The 21,211-nt window shown below is 38.7% G+C and overlaps 1 protein-coding gene across 1 annotated transcript in view; it reads right to left on the bottom strand.

Annotated features, from left to right (window-relative positions):
- tnfsf10l (TNF superfamily member 10, like) overlaps positions 1–21,211 on the bottom strand; it is a 72,382-nt gene that overhangs the window by 30,797 nt on the left and 20,374 nt on the right. The window contains exon 2 of the mRNA XM_084712276.1: positions 5,861–6,010. Within this exon, the coding sequence (XP_084568402.1) occupies positions 5,861–6,010 (150 nt within the window). The remainder of the gene's footprint in view (positions 1–5,860; positions 6,011–21,211) is intronic.

The raw sequence follows: 21,211 nt of genomic DNA, 5'->3' as shown, positions 1-21,211 counted from the left end.
TTGTACTGTTCATGTATTGGCATACATTAAAGTCACAGAGGTAGCAGAATCAGAATGGCTTTATTAAGAGATGATTAACTGGCAGATGATCAGATGATGATCACAAAACTGATTAAAACTTTGCTGATAGCTATCTTTTATTGACACTGATGGTTACATGAGAGACTAAAACTGGCAATAGAAGATAGTTAGCTTAGTTTAGGATAAACAGAGCAAGTCAGTCTTTCCTCTGGTGGCGTAGCAACAGGGTAAATCCCTTTGAGTGTACTTACTCACTCTCCTACGATGGTCAGATGCCAGCCAGGGAGTGTAAAGAAGCAGCCAAGGAATGCCAGTCAAAAGCCAAGTTTAGTGAACCAGACCATCTGAGCAACAAGGCTCAGCAAATGAATAGGTTAGCAAGAAAAACTGCCAACTGACTCTTATGTACCACTGGCATCTTATCAGTGGCTACATTGGTCAGTGGCTTCAAAAAAGACATACAGTAAGCCTCGCCAGCTTCTTAGTGGTCTGACTTTTTAGTAGTTTGGGGACTTTTAACGGCAGTGGCGAACAATATCATTGGGATCCCTTCCAGATCCCTGAGATGTACTGCATACTGGCGCCAATCGGATCTGTTAAGCAGTCGTGGTTAGACCCACGAAAGAACTTGTGGAAGTAATGATTTTAACCTTAACCATGAGCTTTCCCTCACCTTTACCAAGTGTTTTCTGTCCCAAAACCTGGGCAGATCTTAAACATAAAGTTGTCACGTTAGAAAACTAAAAAAAATTGTAAAAAAAAAAAAAAAAAAAAAAAAAACTTTACTGACGATCACCAGGATACCATGAAATTGAGTCAAATGAAATCTGATGAATAAAACCTGTCTTCAAAAGACAAAAATTCTAGTAACAGTCTGTCTACTCTCTAGTTTAGGTTTTGGTTTGAGTCACCTCCATATTTGTCTGATAAATGGAAATTCACAAAAAAAAAAGAAAGAAAAAAGAGTACAGAGGGCAAGACGGCCCTGATTGCTACAGAGGTTACAAAAAAGTTGAAACATTATAAAACTTGTGTAATTCAAGCTGTATTATTGCCTTCCAGCCTCAGTATTCATCTGTGTAAATTTTAAAAAGCAATACACTGTAGATTGTTGCCACAGTTTAAAATCTGGATCTTCAGTACTCTCGCTGAAGCATTTTATAGGGAAGGAGATGGCGCCTCCTTGGTCTGCCAGCTCAATCTAACCACAATTTTGGCCTTTTTAACTCTACAACCCCTTTTTTGAAAACCTTTGTCCAGTGACGCACGCTGACAAAAAACACAACTCATTTTCTTCAAGAAAATTAGCTTTGGAGTAATCATGAAAAGAGCACAGCTGTGTTGCTCCAGGTTAAAACGCAAATGTTGGAAGAAATGGAGAAAAACACACTGGGTTCTGACATGGGAATGAATGGGATTTTGGTTAGCTTGGTGATTCGTGTGTCTGCATGTGTGAATGTTTGAAAAAGAATAATTGGATGTAAATTTGTTTGGATGTGTTGCCCATTTACACTGGAGGAAAAACTAGACATTCCTGTTCCCGTCCACTGAGGACCACAGGGGCATGGAGCAGCGCTCTCCGATTGTATCATACAAGTAGAGCAGAGAGAGGCGTTAGGGTAAAGAGGTGAGAGGTAAAGTGAAAAAAAAGCAGATTTGGAGATAAAGTAAGCCAGAAAGAGAGATCTTAAGAAAAAAAGGACAAGAGAGGCTTAAACAAAGACAGACGGTGGTTTGCGTGTGTGTGTGTATGTGTGTGTTTGTGCGCAGGCGGTAGGAAATGACGGGGTTGAAGATATACTGCTGCAAGCGTCCAGACATTCAGACTAAAGTGGGAAAAGTCCTCTTGGCTATGTCTACCAGATGATGACTTATATCAATGGAGCGACTCAGTGGTCTTGTGAATGACTGCATGTGTGTGGGGGTGTGTGAGAGTGTGACGGGGGGATTCTTGAACAACAGCTTCCCAGAGTCACTGGTATTTCATGCTGATTCAACATACACACTGAGGAGAGTCTGGTCTGAACACGTATCAGTCGCGATCTGTTTACTTACTGCAAGAGTTTATGAGTAGTAATAATGTCACTGGTTTAATGAGTGTATGTTTATATCTAAAAGCATTTTTTAAGCCATGTGACTTCCAGTTTTGGCCCAGATGAATCTATATATTCAAGAGCTATGATAGTGGATTGTGTTTTTCTGTGTAGAAACACACATTTATATGCAACATGGGACATAAATTCCTGTCTGTCTGCAAAACAAAGATAGTAAAGTCTGTTTGATCAGATCCCACTTATCAATGCCAAGTAATACCAGGTGTTTATAATGCTGAACTCAGTTGAAACAGATGGAGAGGCGCCCTGGGGCAGAAGTGTTGAGCGCACACCTGAGCTACAGCTGCCCCAGACCAGCTAACCTAAATTTGGCAACAACTTATAGAGGGAGAGGCAAATATGAGGTCAAAAGGGCAGGTGCATGCTGGTTTTCTAAAAACAGGAAGTTAGTTATTGTAATTTAGTCTGTTTATTTGGGCAAACAGCAGTTGGAGCTGCAGCAGTGGCTGTGTTGCAGTATTTGAGATCTCAGTCTTGGTCTTGAGACCGGTCTCATGACCACTTTCTGAAGTTTTTTTTTTTTTTTTTTCACATTTTCACTCATTCTTGTCTTGGTTTCAGACAAAGACAGATTTTATTTCAAGACTGGTCAAGACCACAACTGGGGGGATATCACTAAATTGTCTGTCCATTGTCTGATTTATATGTTAACATCATTACTGAGATTGAGCAGATGCCAACATCAGTCACAGATGGCTGACATCCACCGACCACTGAGCCCTCTACCATCGTAACATGCACCTGACTCCACCTTGCACCTGATTTACTAAAGGAAAAACAGATAATTTAGTCATACCATTGTTGCTCTGTGAAAGCATGTTTTAATTTAACATAAAAATATCACATGATCTTATGCCAATTTGGTAGATACTGCCTAACCCTAATCACTTCTGTGATTGGATGGAAAACTTCCTGCTTCAAATGCAGCAGATCCTCTGTAGTAAAAGTTGTCTACCTAAACCAAAAAGATTCCATCTGCAAAACAGTGTCAAAAAGAAAACACACAACAGTGTGTATATTCTGCAACACCAATCTCATGGATATGTTTGAGACTTTTATCTGCACTTAGAAATGTTATGTTAATGCTTGTGATAAACATACAGCTATGCAGCGAGTTATGTTACATCAACATTAGCTAATGTGAGATCTGAAATAAATGCTACATATCACTGGACTACTCCCTCGGTGTGTGAGCTAGAACTCTGACAGCACTTGGTCTCAACCTGCTCTCTTCCTGCCTTGGTCTTGCCCTGCCTTGATTTGGTCTTGCCCTGCCTTAGTCCTGGTCTTGACTCTGCCTCTCACTGCCTCACTCTTGGTGTCAACTCGGCCTCGCACTGCCTTGGTCTTGGTCTTGTCTCTGCTTCGCCCTGCCTTAGTCTTGGTCCAAGACAAAGTTCCACAATTTTGTCAAAGTCCTGGTCTTGCCTTGGTCTTGAAACACTATGGTCTTGAAACACTATGGTCTTGATCATGGGTCTCAAAAAGATCATATTTATGATAGACACTTAATGAAGATATTATCTGAGGTGTCCATTGTGGATAAATGCCCATAAATCTGTTAATAAATTATAGCCAAAAAGACTTTCCTTACAAACAGTTGACTGCTGAGATTTCACTGACATACTGGAGGGCATATTGCAAGCTTAGAGTGCACTTATCAAAGATAGGAGTGAGTCAAGGCGCATTTACTGTAACACTTGACTTGTGTTTGCCATCATCCACCCACTCATCTGTAACGTTCCACCCACTTTTATTTAAACAGTACTGATTCAGTGCCAGATCTCAGTCAGCAAACCTCAGTCAGTGTTTAACTGTCTGGCACAGGTTCACTAACCATGAGTTTTACAGGTAAGGCCAATAAAAGCCAAACAGACCCAGTCCAACAGCATGCAAACGCATGCACACACAGCCAGGAGTGTGTTTGCTAATCTGTGTTTTCATGCTAACAGGCGCCTGAAAACAGCCCAGGGCACAAAACTCTCAAGTACAGACTCGTGTATTCACAGGTTAGAGCACATAAGTATAAACTCGTAGCAAAACAGACTCAGATGTGTTTATGCTCTCAATTCTGACATTATGTTAACAATAATAGAAAAAAATAAGGCTCACCAGGTGCACTAGTTCTTGTTGATGTCCTGAATCAGAAAGTCGTGTTTATACTTTCACTTGACAAAAGTCAGACTCGGCCACAGAGCCACAAATGCTTTAACTCATCTCTGCACCATTACTACCTCCATTAACCACCAATCAGTTTAGCTTTTACTCTGAACAGGGATCAAATTCAGTTCTGTTGCACCAAAACTTTAAACTCCAATTTACACTATGATCCAATTTTGGTTTACATTAATGAACTCTAATTTTAAATCTGAATGTAATCATTTTTGTTAGAACCAATGTCAAATTCAATTAATCTTTGTTGGTCCAACCCATTGTATACAGTAAAATCTGTTTCGACAGACAAAGTTATGAGTCGAGTACATCCCTACTTAACTTACAAAAAAACATTGAGCAGCAAGCTGAGGTGCAGCGTCAGCAGTGTCAGATGCAAACCAAGAAAAATGTAGCTCTCTGATTTCCCCAATACCACTAACAGTTCTCTTCCACTCAATCCATCAAACAATGTATTACAGTTTCCATAACAAGCATACATTTATATGACTGATATTCGCTGTCTTATTAAGTGTTGTTTCAAGGGAACACTAAAGTTCAGGGTGAGAAATTAGCTGATGAGTAGATGAAATAAGCCATGAAGTTAATATTGGGGGAGATAACATTATTGAAATTATTATTAAAAACAGTGCATCTGCTGTTGATAATAATAAATGATTGTGCAAGCCACCAATGGATTCCTTGAAACTGTTTAGTCCAAAAACCTCCCACAACAGCCGCTCGCATAATCTAGTCAGGGACCTGAAACTCATCACTCAATAATTCTGTCCATTTATTACCGCATGTCAGAGGTAAACTGTATTCGATGAGCGTTGCTCCCCAGCTGAAGGCTTCTCCATTACAATGACAAATAACACCCAATTAGTCACACCCAGAAAGTTCAGTTCTGCATCAGTCCCCACAGATGTTTCTCAGCTCACTGTAACTGGGCAGATTCCTTCACACTAAAACCAGCCTCCATCTGGTGTTTAACCCAGGGTCAGCAGAGCCGCAGGCACACACTCCATTTTGGATTTAAATCCAAAATGTGAAATTTAGGGATTCAAAATTATTGTCTGGATTTATCAGTTGGCTTTGATGAGATATATGGTAGATAATTCAGAGGGTGCATTTAATTTACATTTTTCCTAATATTGTTTTCCTGCTATTTTCCGTAAGATATAGCCTCCCATGATCTGATTGTTTGTGCATTTTTTGCTGCTTTTCCATTTAGAAAATCCATCTTGCCATCAGCTAAACTGATTTTAATCAGTTTATTTTTTTTTGCTAGCTAGCAAACAATGTAACTTTTTTTATATAAAGGTAGAGAGGTGACAATATTCTGAATATAGCTTACACTGAAAACAATATCGATTTTTGCAGGTGGACCCTATCCACAGAAGTTCATTGCTTAGCTGCTTCTCTCTTTACTGCAGGTGAAGCACTAAGTATAGTCAACTATCATTACCAATAAAATAGGTTTTCCTATTTCCAAAACAAAAAAAATATTCAAATGACAGTGTTCGTGTACTGCACTGATTCTGACTGTCAATAAAGAAGTTTTTTTTTCTTACCTTGGAGATGTATGCTTTGATGCCTTCGGCCAGTTTGATGCACGGCTCTCCAAAGAGTTGGGCCAGCTGGTCGGGGATGTCCTGGTCTTTATCCAGAGCATTCAGTAAACTCAGACACTTCAGCTCCTCTGTGACACCCTGGCTACGCACCTACAGAACATTAAAACAAAAGGATTACCACAGGTAGATATGAGCATGTTACACTGCATCAAGAGATTGAAAAGTTAAATTTTACTGCAATTTAGCAACAATGCCCATATCTCTGCAGGATGTTACTCTTCTTCATCAGCTGCAGTTGTACAATGCAGCCTGTGTTTTCCCTGATGTATATTGAGAAATGGAACAGAATGTTCTTAACATAAACCGCATCTCTAAAATTGCTGGCACCCCCATTCACAGAGCGTCCACAGGTCAAAAGAGTGCTGAATTAAAATTCTGTGATCAGTGTTGCAATATGAGTGTGGCCTTCAGGGATAATCACAGCACAAGACAAAAATGTAACTGTCTTGCTTGATGCTTTTATACTTATTTCTAACATTTCACTCTGTGTGAGACATTAAGACGACAACTATTCCTTTACAACGTATATACTGCAGGCCTGGAATTAAGTCATGTTTATGCCACTTTGGCCTTTAATAAATGTACATTCATGAGTGTATCACAGCCAAACTGTGGGGCGGTGAGGCCAAAATTTATTTTGCAGTAACGATAAGTGATAATTACATTATATGAAGACTGTACCATTATTATTGATTTTGCTCTTTGATGATATCCACCTGCTCCTGCAAGTTCACAGAAACATCATTATTTCTGTTTATTTTTTATTGCCCTCTTGGGAAATTTCTGCACGTGGTTCATTCATGCTGGTTTTCCTCTGGTGAGCCATCACTCTCTCTGCACCTCTCAAATGCAGTGTCAACTCATTCTGTGGTCTGTTTCTCCCTGCATGTGTTTCTTATTTTTTTTAAGGCTTTTTTTGTTTGTTTCCTTGCAGCTTGTCTGTTTACTCTTTTGTACATATTTTAGTATTTCCAGCATTTGTGGATTTGGTGCACATTTCTCTAAACAGTGCTTTCAGTCCTGCAGTGTAACTGGTCTTGGCTGACACGGTATATTTGTCTTATTGTGACTGGTAGACTGACAAAGAAAATGAAAGAAAAACACACTGTGGATGTTATATGACCATTCTGAAATCGCAAATGTTTTGGCACAGGCAGCTGAAACACAACTCCTTATGTAACAACAAAGCACGGTCTCAGTGAAGAGTTTCTACTGAGCACACGTGCACAGACATATACAGTACATCCACATCAAGACATCTAATAAGAAACAATTAAATCAACAGTTCCTCTGGGGCAAAAGGGGAAATTGTTTCTTTCCCCTTTGTTTGCCTCCTGTTTGGCAGCGACTTCCATCTGAATTAAGAAATGTTTTCATGTGATTTCAGGCGGCACGGGTCAAATAAGACGTCTTTGGGAACTGAAATGTTGAGTGAGGCTCATGCGGCTTTCAGGCTGTGGAGGTTTGTGCATGTAAATGTGTGAGTCTGCCCTTCAGGGAGGTTGTAAGCGTCACGGTCTGAAAGCCCTGCTAATGACTCTATAACAAGCGCTGATGAGGAGAGAGAGATTAGCTGCACTCCTTCACCCTGATGTTTATGTTTATTAATTTCTTTCCGCTCCGTCTTCTAATGATTCCATTTGGCTGGGTTAAACCAACAAGGATTCATTTTTGAACCTGATTAAATCATGGTTTAACTTTCAATTATGTTGCACCAAACTTTAAAACTAAGACAATTAAGAAAGATTACATTTAAACCTCTCTTTTATTTTTTTTATTTTAATTTAAAACCTAGATTAAATTTACTGCTGTTGCACCAGTAGTTTAAACTGGGATCCAGTATTAAACTTACACTTGAGGAGGTTTAACTTAAACTAACTAGCTCTAGCTAGAGTTAATGTTTTGTTAATTTATTTATCCAGCTAACAAACAATGTAAGGTTTTATTTACCTTTTAGCTAGCTAATAAACAATGTAACATTTATTACTTTTTATCTAGTTGGCAAACAATGTAACTTTTTTTTTGGTAGCTAACAAATAATGTCATGTTTTGTTGAGGACTTTGAGCAGACCAAAGCTAATGGTTTCAACCCTCTTTTATACTTTTAATTTGGTAAGCAACCATCTCCATACTAAATATACTCATATATAAACTTGTATGTACTAACCAGAAATTAGTTTTTATTGTGCAACAGACCTCTGGTTAATTTTAAATTAGCCTTCTTTCATTTTTTGGCATGTTGCTTTCGTTCCTTTACTTTCTCTACTTTTTTCCCCCAGAGCGATACAGTTCATGTTGATGCATGAGTGGATTTCCCTGCTCTAACTGAAAGTAGTGGTGTGTCTGCATGTGTGTAAATTAGTTTGAACCAAGCGGGAAGGACAGAGCACTTACGGGAAAATCAAGGTTTCTTTGTCAAAGAACGGGGCCACCTCTCAACAGTCTCAACATGTTGCCCAGTCCTGAAGAGCATGACTCATGTCTTTAATGGCTTCATGTGTCCATTCAGGCCCGAATGATAATGAGTCCATAATTAGATGCACATGTTATCGGTCCAGTTGGTTTGCATTCTGTTTACAAGTATCTATCCAGATTGAGGTCAGTTTTGGGACTATTCTTCAGACGAATAGAAATGATGAAAGAAATAGGTAAACTACACACAACATACTCGTGCACAAAACCAAAACTGTAGTTGATCCTTTCTAGGAAAAGTGATGGAATAAACAAAAGATCTAAAACGAGAAAGCCCAGTTTGCTAATAGAGTTCTGATTTATTTTTTCCTGTTGGCAGAGACATGTCTGAACCTGGAATCATAATTCAATTTTGGCAAATATTACACGATCTAAAGTGTAGATGGAACAGTCTTCCTTATCAGCCTCATTTTAAAGCTGTATTTTATTAGGGCTGAACAATTAATCAAAATATTATTGAGCCATATTCTCCAGACAGAAGTAAACAAGCTTTCTAGCCCTCAGCAATCCCATCGTCATTTTATACACACACACACACACACACACACACACACACACACACACACACACACACACACACACACACAGTTTAAACGAAATAAGAAAATTACTGTTTCCACTGAAATCGTCATATTGCAATTGCAATAACTGTCAGAATAAATACTATATGATATATATACATATATATTTGGATATTGTTTAAGGGTGATTAGGCTTGATATTATTCAGAGTGCAAGTAAAAGTCCTGCATTCAAACATTTACTCAAGTAAAAGTAAAGTATCATCAGTAAAAATTCTATTGCACCAAAACTTTAAACTCCAATTTAAAATGTGATACAGTTTTCACTTTGAACTTAAACTTGAGGAGGTTTAACTTGGCTGACTAATGTTTTAATTAGCTAGCAAACAATGTAATGTTTTGTTATTTTTTTTAGCTATCAGGCCTGGTTCTGGTACCAATTCAGAAACATAAAAATGTACAAACCATAAAAACAGTGTAGCAGCATTTTAATCTTCCTGATGGAGGGGAGGCTGACCGTTTTATATATTATTGGGCAGTTCAATCAATAATAATGCAACATATTTTATAAGCTAATCAAGTTTTGGATGTACATTTAAATCTGAAAAGTAAGTAATAACTGTTAAATAAATGTGGTGGAGTTAAAAGTGCAATATTTCCTTCTAAAATTTAGTGTCTTTGGTTAAACAACCCCTGGTGTATTTATTTTTCATTGTCTTTCAGTAGTGCGATGAGAGAAAAGGAAGCACAGTAGGTCGTCATAGATCATCTGCATACAATCAGAGCACGTCTCAACAAAAACTGCTGACAGTGGAGTCTGTGCAGAGACAAAGGGCTGTGTGATGACAGCTACCTTTGGCACAAGTGTTGGGGAGGTTCGCACATGCATGAGAGGATCTGAGCGCACTCGCTGCAACAAATAGAGTGAAAGTAGGTTTCTCTTCACGCCAAAACACACTCCCTGTTTTCGTGGTTCGGGTTGAATGATTAATTTTTATTGAGGAGTGCCTTTTGTATGTAAGAATAATAGGTTAATCTTTACAGGGCGTGCATGCATGTGTGTGCGTGTGTGTGTGTGTGTGTGTGCAGGTCCATGTGATTCTGTGCATGTGCGTCCATTAAGTTTTGACAGGGCCAGTAGGGAGGAGATAAAGCCCATACACATCACTGCACTGAGCTAAAAACAAGATTAGGAGAAAATGTTCCACTCCATTAGTATATGGAGACGAGGCCAGAGGCTAAACCAGGCTATGCAGAGAAACATCATCATGTTGATAAACTTTCTTTTCTCCTGGTTTGAGCTGCATAAAGAAACGTCTTCTTTACAATTATTGCTGTTTAGGAGACAGTTGCATGTTGTATGTATTTTATTCTAAAATTGTGATTGGTTAAGGAGGAGCAGAAGTCTAGTTTTCTCAGACCACTTTTCCAAGTCCAGCATTACAATAGGACAATAGGACGGGACTTTGCAGAATAGTCATGGGAAAAAATGCTTACCACAATAATACCATCTTTAGTGAGTGCGAGTGTTTGCTAATTAGCACCAAACATTATAGCATTTGGTCAAAAAAACAAAATATTGGGAAAAATTTAAATTAAAACTGATTGATGGTGATAGATGAAGAAAAAAATTAGAATCCATCTTTAGGGGGACATGGAGACATGGGAGATATTTCACTCAAAAGCACAAATATTAACCTACATGGGGCGCTTGATGAAATCACTGGGACCACAAATCATTAGGATTCATCCTCTATGCACCATGCACATGTGCATCAAATTTAATGGCAATCCATCCAATAAATCTAGTCTAATATCTCAAAACGTTTCAGGCCTGTTTATGATCACGCAGAGTTAGGGCTCACACAAACATGTTTTATGTCAAAATTTATTTACGCTCATTTAAAAAGAATAAAGGATTTCCTCTCTCAGCAGTTGTTTTGGTATTCAGTGGTAATGGACTGGCTCTCCTCCACACCGAGCAGTCTGATGTCTGGCGAACTGGAAGTCAGCACCACCAGAGAGCCAAGCAGGTTCTTCCTCCTTCCAAGTTGGTCTCCCTACAAGATCTTTCCCTTCATTTTTCATCTGCTTTTCCAATCCTACTAAAACCCAGCGGGCCAGACTCTGCAGCTCTGTCAGCCTGCTGTGCAGCACAGTTTGACTGCCTTGTAGCAATGATTCATTTTTAAACCCAATTATAACATGGTTTAATGTTTCTTTATGTGGGATCAAACTTTTAAACAAGCTTAAAATTAAAAAAAAGATTACATTTTTTTAACCTCAGTTTAGCTTCTTCACTCTAAACCTAGATTAAATTTAACTCTGCTGCACCATAACTTTAAACTCCATTTAAAACTGTGATCCAGTATTGACTTTAAATTAACACTTGAGGAGGTTTAATTTTCAAAATAGCTGCATTTTTTTGGGGGGGCTTGATAATGCAAAATAATTCATTTGATTAATTTTAGCTATCTAGCAAACAATGTTGGTTCATATTTTGTAAATGTTGTGGCTTGTTTTTCTTTTTACTTTTTAGCTACATTGTAACATTTTGTTGTAACATTTTGTTAACCTTTAACTAACCTGCAAACAATATGACAGGTTTTTTGGTTTGTTTGTTTGTAAACTTTGTAGCTAGCTAGCTGCTGTTTTGTTTTTACATTTTTAGCAACATTATAACATATTAACCTTTAGGTAACCTGCAAAGAATATAACAGGGTTTTTATTTGTTTCTTTCTTTTCAGCAAGCTAGCAAACAATATAACGTTTTAATCTTTTAGCACATCAGTGCTTCAGTTAGAAGCAGAGCAGTTTAAAGTTAATGGTTTTCATCCCTTTTTTAAATTTACTAGGCCTCTTTCAGCAATTCTACTCACTTTACTCAGTTTTGCAAAATCTGATTAGAACTAGATTAAATTTTCTTTGTTGGTCAACCCAGTCTTTTTCATTTCTCTCACATGACTATTCAGTTACACTGTCCTGTCACTGATCTGCATCATAGCAATATATGTTGCTCCTTTTGAGGCCAAGGAACTGAAATTAGAGCTTCATTTAAGTGATTTTATCAGTTACTTCCCTTACTCATTGTGTTTTTGGATTACTGAAACTGTTGGAAAGCTGAGAGGAAAATGTGGGATATTCTGTAGGCCAGTAGAAACATGCAAGCCTCCTGAGATGGGGGGGACTCAGCCTCTTCATCATTTCCATGCCCTGGGAGCATGCAACTGGGACTGCTCCGCAGCTTTTAAAGATGAACTGTTACATGAAGACCCTCCCCCTTCCCTCCTGAGTGCTCCTTTGACAACAAAATCCTGACTCTACTTAGCCAAATCCTGAAATATGCAAAATTGGCCCCACTGGCTATCATTTCTGGAGCACCCTGATGATTTAACATCAACAAATCAATGAGCTGACAGCAGGTCGGAGAAACTGCTTCTGTCCAAGACTTCATTAAATTCTTTGAATCACCAAACAAAGAATTTAAGAGGAATCCTAATCTGACTACTAGCCCATAATCTGCTTTGTAGTTGTGCTGTTTCTTTTAAAACAACATCCATCACTCCTCACGAAGGGCATATTTCCTTTTTTGGCAAATAACTCTTGAATTCTCGTCATTGTAACTCATCCCCTGAGCGGCGTATTTTCTCAGTGAGTTGACATCAATGCCTTGTCCTTCCCTGGGCTCTTAAGCAATGGGTCCATCGGGCCCATTCAGCAGCCAAACACAGGCTAAAACACATGCTAAAAACATTCAGCAGCGCACAAGATCTGATGTAACTCTCCGTTGTGTTGTTAATCTATAGGTTGAATGCCTGATTTTGGCTTGGATGAAGAGGAATGAGTGCGAGTGTCCATAAATATGATTTTCATTGACAGATATTTGGTCACACACCTCCACATCTTCCCAGCAAGGATTTTTTTACTCAGGTGAAGTCATAGACTACACCTTTATGCCACCATGTTGGTGGTCTTTGAGGTGAAACAGCTGGCAAAACATCTGTCTTAGAAGTCTTGACATGAATTAATAGTTTCTACAACCATGTGACATTTACAAAACATATACTTCATATATTACTCATGTTTTCTGGTCTGCCAAAGAAATCAGATCGTTGACCCAAACATAGTACACCCAGCCCTATCTAATTTTTGTGGCAGTATAAAAAAAACAGTTTCATCCTGGTTTGCTAATAAGAGGGTGCCATTATTCCAATGACCAAAAGATGTCGCTTTTCAGGGAAGTATACTTTATTTTAGCTGTTTGAACAAACAACCTATGCTGATGCTTTTTTGTTTTGTTTCTTTGCATTGATGTATTATGTTGAACTAGATACAGTACGCAAAGATGGCATCCATTTTTTTTTAAATTACATTCCTCGGAAAAGTTTGACAAATATAAAAACTCAGTCAAAATTCATAAGATAAAGTGTCATAATTGACATTGTTTGTGTTTCTGTTTCCTCTACTCAGATATTCAAGGATATGTGCTTGTCTTGTCTATGTTGAAAAGAAAACCAGATTTTGAAGATGGTTAAACAATGTTGCTGGGGAACCTGTAAAAGTGAAATATATAGTCATTTTAAGTTAGCTAATATTAAAAAAAAAAAAAAAGCTAGATAACTAGTGTTCATTAGCTAGTTAGTTACATCTAATAGCTAATGTTAGCAAAACACTAGCTAACTAGCTGTCTAATATACATCAATCATTAGCTAGCTAGTTATGTCAGATAGCTAATGTTAACAGAACACTAGCTAGCTAGCTAGCTAATGAGTGATGTATATTAGACAGTTAGTTAGCTAGTGGGATCTATGTGGAAAAGAAAATTGAAAAAGACAAGACAAAAAGCACAGTTAGGCCATATCTATATTGAGGTAAAAAGAGAGATGCAATCCATATAAAAGCCTGTAGTCTATAAAACATGTTTATATTCCTCAAGTGATGATAAAAAAGTAAAAGCTTTGGTATCCGTTCTATCTCAACATTCCCCTCTGAGTAATCTGTTCTTCTTGCCAGATTGTTTTGGACTGACACGCTAAATCCAAAAGCACGAAACAATCAAGAAAATTCTCAAGCTGTCAGAATGTTATTTTGGGGCTTGGGACTTTAATAATATGTAGCTCTAAATACAAGAGCTAAACTGGGATAGTCCCTGGTGGTCTGCTTTTTGGACACGATCAGCGCTGCAACCAGAGGAAATACACACATTCTTGAGTGATCTGTGTACTTTTCATCCCCCGTTTAAGTCAGAAGACATATTGTCTCTCATGGCTGTCCATACTGAACTGGATGACTGGGCTCCAGAGACAGACAGACGGAGGAAGGGTCCAGGCTGACAGAGCTCCTGTGATCCTGATGCCGGCTCTCTCAGGAAGCACTGAACAATGCCTCACTGTTCCCTCCCTGCGTGAGTGTACGTGTGCGTGTATGTGCATGTCCATATGTGTTACGTGTGTGTGTGTGTGTCTGTGTGTGTGTGCGTGTGCATGTGTGTGTGTGTGTGGCCTGCTGCTCAGTGTGTATGTGCAATAGTGTGTGTTTGGCTGGCCCTCGCTGGACACCAAACCCTGAAAAGAATATCTCAGAGGGCCACTTGGAACCCCGGCTGCAATTTTGTGTGTGTGTGTGTGTGTGTGTGTGTGTGTGTGTTGGTCTGGGAGTTCCTTGGCAGTCCAAAACTCTCATTTGAAGGGATTAGGAAGAGGAGAAGGTGGCCACGTAACTCAAATCCAGCAGGCCAGAGGTCTGAATCATGAGTGTGTGCACTCAAAGGATGAAGGTGCTAGCTAGAACCGTAAAGGGTTCTCGGCTTGAACCATTTTTAACAGATCAGCTCACAACTCTTTTGAGAGAGTTTTACCTAGAACCCAACATAAAGGGTTATACCCATGCTGAGTTCACGAGTTCCATTTGAAGGCAGCACTAAAACCATCTGTGAAAGGTTTCACTCAGGAGAAGAACACAAAGAAGAGAAGAACCCTTCTACGCTGCAATGGTTCCTCCAAGAATCTCATTTGGGGATTCAGTCTTGAACATTTCCACCAAAAAGAACTATCCCAGGTGGTTCTACCAAGATTTTTTTTTATATTACAAGGGTTTAATCTACAACCCTTTTAAATTCCAATACCAAGGGTTTAAGCTAGAACCCACTCAGGTGTTTCTACTGAGAGCCCTTTTTATATAACAAGGGTTTCTTGAGAACCCACTCAGGGAGTTCTAGCAAGAATCCTTTTATATTATGGTGCAAAGAACTCATAACAAAACAATTCTTCAAGGATATCAACAATTCTTGAAGAACGCTTTCTTCCAAAAGGGGTTCTTCACAAGCACATTGTTTTGATTGGAACCTCAGTCTTTGAGGAAGAACCCTTATTTCTCAGAGTGTGCTGTATGTGTGTGTTCGGGGGGAAACAGAACGTGGGGGGGGGCTTGGCTGTATTTCAGTAAACTTTCTCTGCTTCTTTGTGATGAAACAGACAAGACAGAGAGTGTGTGTGGGGATGCTGAGACCTCGCTTGCAGTGGCACTGCACATAAATAACGTTACCCAAACACAGCGGCAGCAACATACACAAGTACAGATGTGAAATAAAACATGCTGAGCATTTAACGCGGTGGAGTCAGCTTCATCATACTGAGTTACACCCTGTCGTTTAACTCATAGTTTGTAAGTGTCGGACGCTGGAAAGCATTACGGCAGCTTTTAGGTGGAACTGGCAGATATACAGTGTTCTCTCTGTGTATGTAAATTAAATTATTGTCCAGCTGATGTGTGATGTGTCTGCAGGGAGACAGAATGGCAGTTTTAATGTTAAGACACAAAACTTGTGGGGTTCTTAACTGAGTTAATAATGTTGGGTATATATATACTCTCTTTTTACACTTTTCACATTTTAAAGTCCAACCCAAGTCTAACACTATATACATGATCCAGTTAGTTATTGTTTCACATCGTAAATGACCCATTCCTAACCCCCTTTCTGCAGAACCTCACTCAACAAGTTTCCTGTTCTTAGGCAAGAGAATAATTATTTGGATGTAAACAATGAGCAATTGGTTGCTCATTTCTGCTCAATGAGTCTCCTAGCTAAAATAACTAGTTGTGGAATCATGAAAATATTACCACATATTTTTATCTTGAGATGACTTTTTCCAACTACAAAAGCAGCCAGTCGTCCACCCCCACTATTACTGACTCTTGATAAAGTTCTTGGACCAAAGCTCAATAAAACTAATCACGGCTCATTTTGTTTTGTTTTGTTGTTTTACCTTTTTCCTGTTCTACCAGAACCTTCTTTAATTAGTCAGAAAGTCTGAACCATCCAGAATTAAATTTTATACTAGAAACGAACTGCACTATGGATCATTTTTCATCTGGAACGAGGCTCGGCTGTTTGGTCCAGTGAAGGTTTCACACCTGTAATTTTGGTTAGGATCAAACGAAGTAGGTGTTTAAAGTGCCCTATAGCACCGGCAGTGGTGGTCAGTGGACGTTAGAACTAGCAGTGCAGTTATGCACTTTTTTCTCCCAATTCTTATACCCACAACCAGAGACCGGTTCTGTTCAAAGGTTTTTCCTCACCAATGTTGCCTTAGGGCTTGCTCATGGTGGGAACTGTTGGATGTCTATAAATAATATTATGAGTACAGTCTAGACCGGCTCTGCATAAAAAGTTCCCTGTGATAACTTCTGTTATGTTTTGGTACTATATAAATAAAACTGACTTTACTTGACTAACACCAGTCCTTGTTTTCTGGGTTAAAAAGTGCAGAAAATGTGTCAACTTGAGAAAGGCTGTGTTGAGTAAATCTTTGGGAATATTAGCCACCCGTCGTTGTCAGCAGTACTTCTTTCACATTCAAGAACTAGCACTGTTTTGTCCTTGTGTAGCCTGGTTCCAGACCTCTGAATCATCGCCCAAATCTGCAATTTGTTAAGCCATTCAAATTGGTCTGGTGTTGTTGGATGTTTTCCCACAGTGGAGTTTTACAGGTCAGATTAAGGATGGGGACATCATCTCATTATAAAGCTAGCTACATCATGAAAACAAGTGAACACAGCCTAGATGTGTTAGATGAAGCTCAACAGATTGTTCTAATTAGCATATTTCTGACAAACTGCTTCAAGCATTTGCTATTGCAGCTTTCAAATCATCTGAAAATGAGGCTGAAAAAATAAAAAAAAAGGGAAAATGGGAAAATATGACCCATTCACACAGAGAAATCAGCACGAACACAGTGCCAGGCTGAATGAATGCCGTAAAATCAGTCAGTTCAGCCTGATTATTCAGACAGTCCTTGTGCCCCGACCCCTAAAAATTTGGAGCCCCAAACCAAGCAAACTACAAGTAAATGCTGCCACTACTTTGAAAACATATTGTCGGTTTCTTCACAGCCTTTGATGCTGCAGAATAGTGATGAGCAGTTATGTAGTCTTAAGTCTTATGTAGTCATAAATGCCCTGTATTTGTATTTATTATGAGGTGGTTTATGACCTTTGCACGTAAGCAACAACTAATTCACTGTTAAGATGAGGCTTCATCTGCACTGTGACTCTCTTCTGTGAAAACTGGCCCAAAGTAATCATTAAAAACTGCACTGCATGAACCTACACCAGGAGAATTGTGTATATGTGTTTAAGTGCAGCATGTATGAAAGGGAGAGCATGCGTTGATTTAAGTTTTCACTATGTACTTGCTTTTAAAAGTGTGTGCACATGGGTTTATAGCTATGATTTGTTATGTTATTTATTGTAAGGTAGTGTAAGTTGTAATGTAATGTAGGTTGGTGTGTGTATGTGTGTGTGGGCGTGTATGTGTGTTTCCTTCAGGGCTGCAGTGTGTTTGGCAGACGGCCAGCACGGTGCAGACATTCATTTATTTGTTGTCCGATTCATCCCTGCTGTTCGTTTAACGACCAACAGCTTTTTCACCAATCAATCACGTTAAAGAGCAATCAGACCAGGCACAATAGTTTTATATCGCCAACCATGCACACACAGATATTTACGAGAAAAAAAAACACAAGGACCATTTGGTTTATGAACAGTGGATAAGCTAGTTTCTACCTCACTACCTCACGGTGCAGGCCAAGTTTTTGTCAGCCTCTCCCCCACAAAGCGCCTGCCAGAGCCCAGCACACATACAGACCAGCTTTCAGGGGAGTATTTTGAAAATCCGAGCCAAAGGCACAATCATTAGAGGGCTGAGGAACAGAAACCACTGTTCCTAACATGGGTTCATGCAACCACATGTGTCTTGGTCTCGCCTCACATGCCAGCATCAGTTTACGTCAGTGAAGGAACCAAACTGTAGACAAAGACATTTTCAGTAAAGATATCTAATGAAAAATGTCCATCAACCTAAAGACAGCATAGGATGTGGGTTTAACTCTTCACACTCCTTGTTACTGATTGCTTTTGACATGGGGCTTAAAGGGATATATATATATATTTTTTTTTAAGTTGGGTTGTGGTAGGGTGGGTGTAGGTAGTCCAGGTGTAGGAAGCTAAGCAACCTATTGCCGTAGACAGTGTCAGCAGCAAAAGGGATTTTAGCCACCTAAAAAAAAAGGTTAATCTAAACAAATCAAAATCAGACTACATGTACCCTATATTTAGAATATTTTCACCAGTCTACTTTGCCACCAGACAGTCTTTTCTGATGGGAAACTGCTGTTATACAAGTCAAAATGGCACTCTCTCCAAGCAAACTAAATGTTTGTAAAGTTTTGAAATACATATTTTTTTTTGTTTCTTAAACTCAAATATTCAGGTTTATCTAAAGAAGAAAAATTAATGATCTAAACAGGCTTATGCTGTAGGTCGGCAAACCTTTGTATTTTATTTTAAAATGAACACATACTGATTTTTTTAAGTTCTTTTTTAAAACTGGCTGAAATTCACTGAAAACTCATAATTTCAAGGAAGCATCTCCACATATGTTTTTATGAGTTGTCACTTAAGGTAAATTATCTTACTAAAAGATTATAGGTTGGTAAAACGTTCTTTACTTCATTTACCATTTTGTTGTAATACTCTTAAAATGATGAATGAAAAGTTTTTCTTTTCGTCTACAGTGTACATTTTGCTGCTGAGACTGTTCACAACAGTACACTGCCTCGTTTCCTACACCATTACTCCTGCTGCTTCGCCAAAGCAACTAAAATCAAATGTAAGTAATACACTGAATATGCACAAGTACTTCATACAATCCCACTTTAAAAAAATCCAAATTATCCCTTTAAATCTAAAAGTACACTTATTCTGCGGCTCTGGATAGTAAACATAGATGTTTGAATGAAACATGAAGAAGTCTGGGCCCCAGCCTAAAGGTGATTAGAAACCACCAAAGCCGATCCTCAACTTCCGAACTCTACCTCCTCTTCTCAATGGCTCACTTGTCTTTCCGTGAAACACCAGTCAGTCAACTGAAAATGTATGTCTGGTCTTTGTAAAAAACACCCCGATAACAGCAGCAGGTGCTTTAAAATGTAGGGATGACTTTTGTCAGGGTCAGGACGTCACTTTTAAAAACAAGTCTTGTGTAGTGATAGGGCCGCAATTTAGGCATTTCGCTGACTCTTGCTCCCAGAGTGCAACAGTGAACAGGTGTTTTTGTTATGAACAATGAATACGACGTGCAGTTTTTGAGGATGTGTGGGTCATTTTTTTCTGCTGTATGTATCAAATTTCTTTAATCTTTACTGCTTAAATCTAGCGTCAACACTGTAGCTGATTTTGACTTCTACTGTAGCATAAAACAGAATGAACAGAAAGACAAAACTTCATTTGATCTTGATTTTCAGTATGAATACAGACCGTGAAAGTGAGGACTCGTGATCCGTCTGACTTTTGGGATTTTAAGCAGAAGTTGGCTGAGAAAATACCACAGTGATAACCGGCTCGTGGTGTCCATTGTTCACAGAGACGTCACCTTTTGATCCTTCAATGTCGGCATTACAATGTCTTAAATACGATTTTGTCAGGTCTTAAAAATTGATCGAGTAAGTTGGCGTTATTTTTTAAAAAGTTGCCTTAATTTCAGCCTCCATTTTCAATGTGTTTTTGGGAAATAAACTGTCGTGATGGAACCAACATGGAACCAATCACCACTAATTTAAACTGTACAGCCTGGTTGGCGCACACCCAGCTAGTGTTTCTCAATGTGGTGTGTGGGCAAACCATCAGAAAAATAGATTCTTCTTGAAGTAATAAGTCAAAATTGTTTCTGCTCACATTACTGTCATCAAAAGGTTAGCAAGATCTGGCTCGAAAAAAGCACTAGTGGATGAAGAGGGCTGCTGATAATAATGAATAGGAAGTAAGAAAATATAAAGTTCCTGTAAAAAAAAAACACACCTGCCACCTATTGTTCTGTATTAACAGTCCAAACCAGCCAAACTCCATTTATGAAATCACCACTTTTACCTCAGAACACGGGAGTTGCTTGTATACCACTGCCTTGATCTGTTAGTTTGTTTGTTTTTTTGTGTAACACTGGTGTTTTAAAGGGTTAGTTCAGATTCATCAAAGTCACACAATAACGCAAATAAGCTAACAGATCTTGGCAGCTGTTCACCAGCAACTCCCATGTTCTGCAAGCTAAAATAGCTGATTTTGCCTATGGACTTTGATTGATTTGGAGAGGGCAAATATAGTGTACACTTAAACTGATATTGACTGTTTTAGTTGGATCTTTTTTAAGGTGCTATAACATTTAATTTCTTTGCTCACTGCAGGTCCCATGCTGGTACTCCTCTCCTGTACTTCTCAAACTGGGGGCATGTCAGAAAATAATATTACCCCTTTAACTTTATTCATAGAGCACCTTTAAGAATAATGGTCTCAATGTGGTCTTAAAATGTCTTATGTTTAATTTGTTGAAACCTGCAGAATCCCTTAAGTAAGAGGTCAAAACTTACAGCATAACTTGTAGGTATAAAAAAACAATATCACCGCTGCCAGAAACTCACTGATTCAGGATGGCTGTTTTCTGACAATGAGCTCACTCTAAATCATGTGTCTTTGAACTTTGATTTTTGCTCTTAATGAGGGTACATTTATTTAATAGTTTACATAAAAGCCTATCTGATTGCTGCTTTAAAGGTAATTTTAAAATGAGGAATGAGGGTCTGTCTTGAGAAAATGTGATTTCAATCAACACACAATCAAAAGAAAAAAGCTGAATTAGTGCAGAGACTTAAACACAACTTCCAAACTACATGCAGATATTTGGAGAATATAACAGAGTCTCATGTGCTCAGTACACAAAACAAAGACTCCATCTATCTCTGCACTTGAAC

Source organism: Lutjanus erythropterus, chromosome 23 (genome assembly GCF_056507025.1).
Source record: "Lutjanus erythropterus isolate fLutEry1 chromosome 23, fLutEry1.hap2, whole genome shotgun sequence".
NCBI classification, from domain to species: Eukaryota; Metazoa; Chordata; class Actinopteri; order Lutjaniformes; family Lutjanidae; genus Lutjanus; species Lutjanus erythropterus.
Note: the sequence above shows the minus strand (reverse complement) of the source record. Positions and strands in the feature narration are given on the sequence as shown.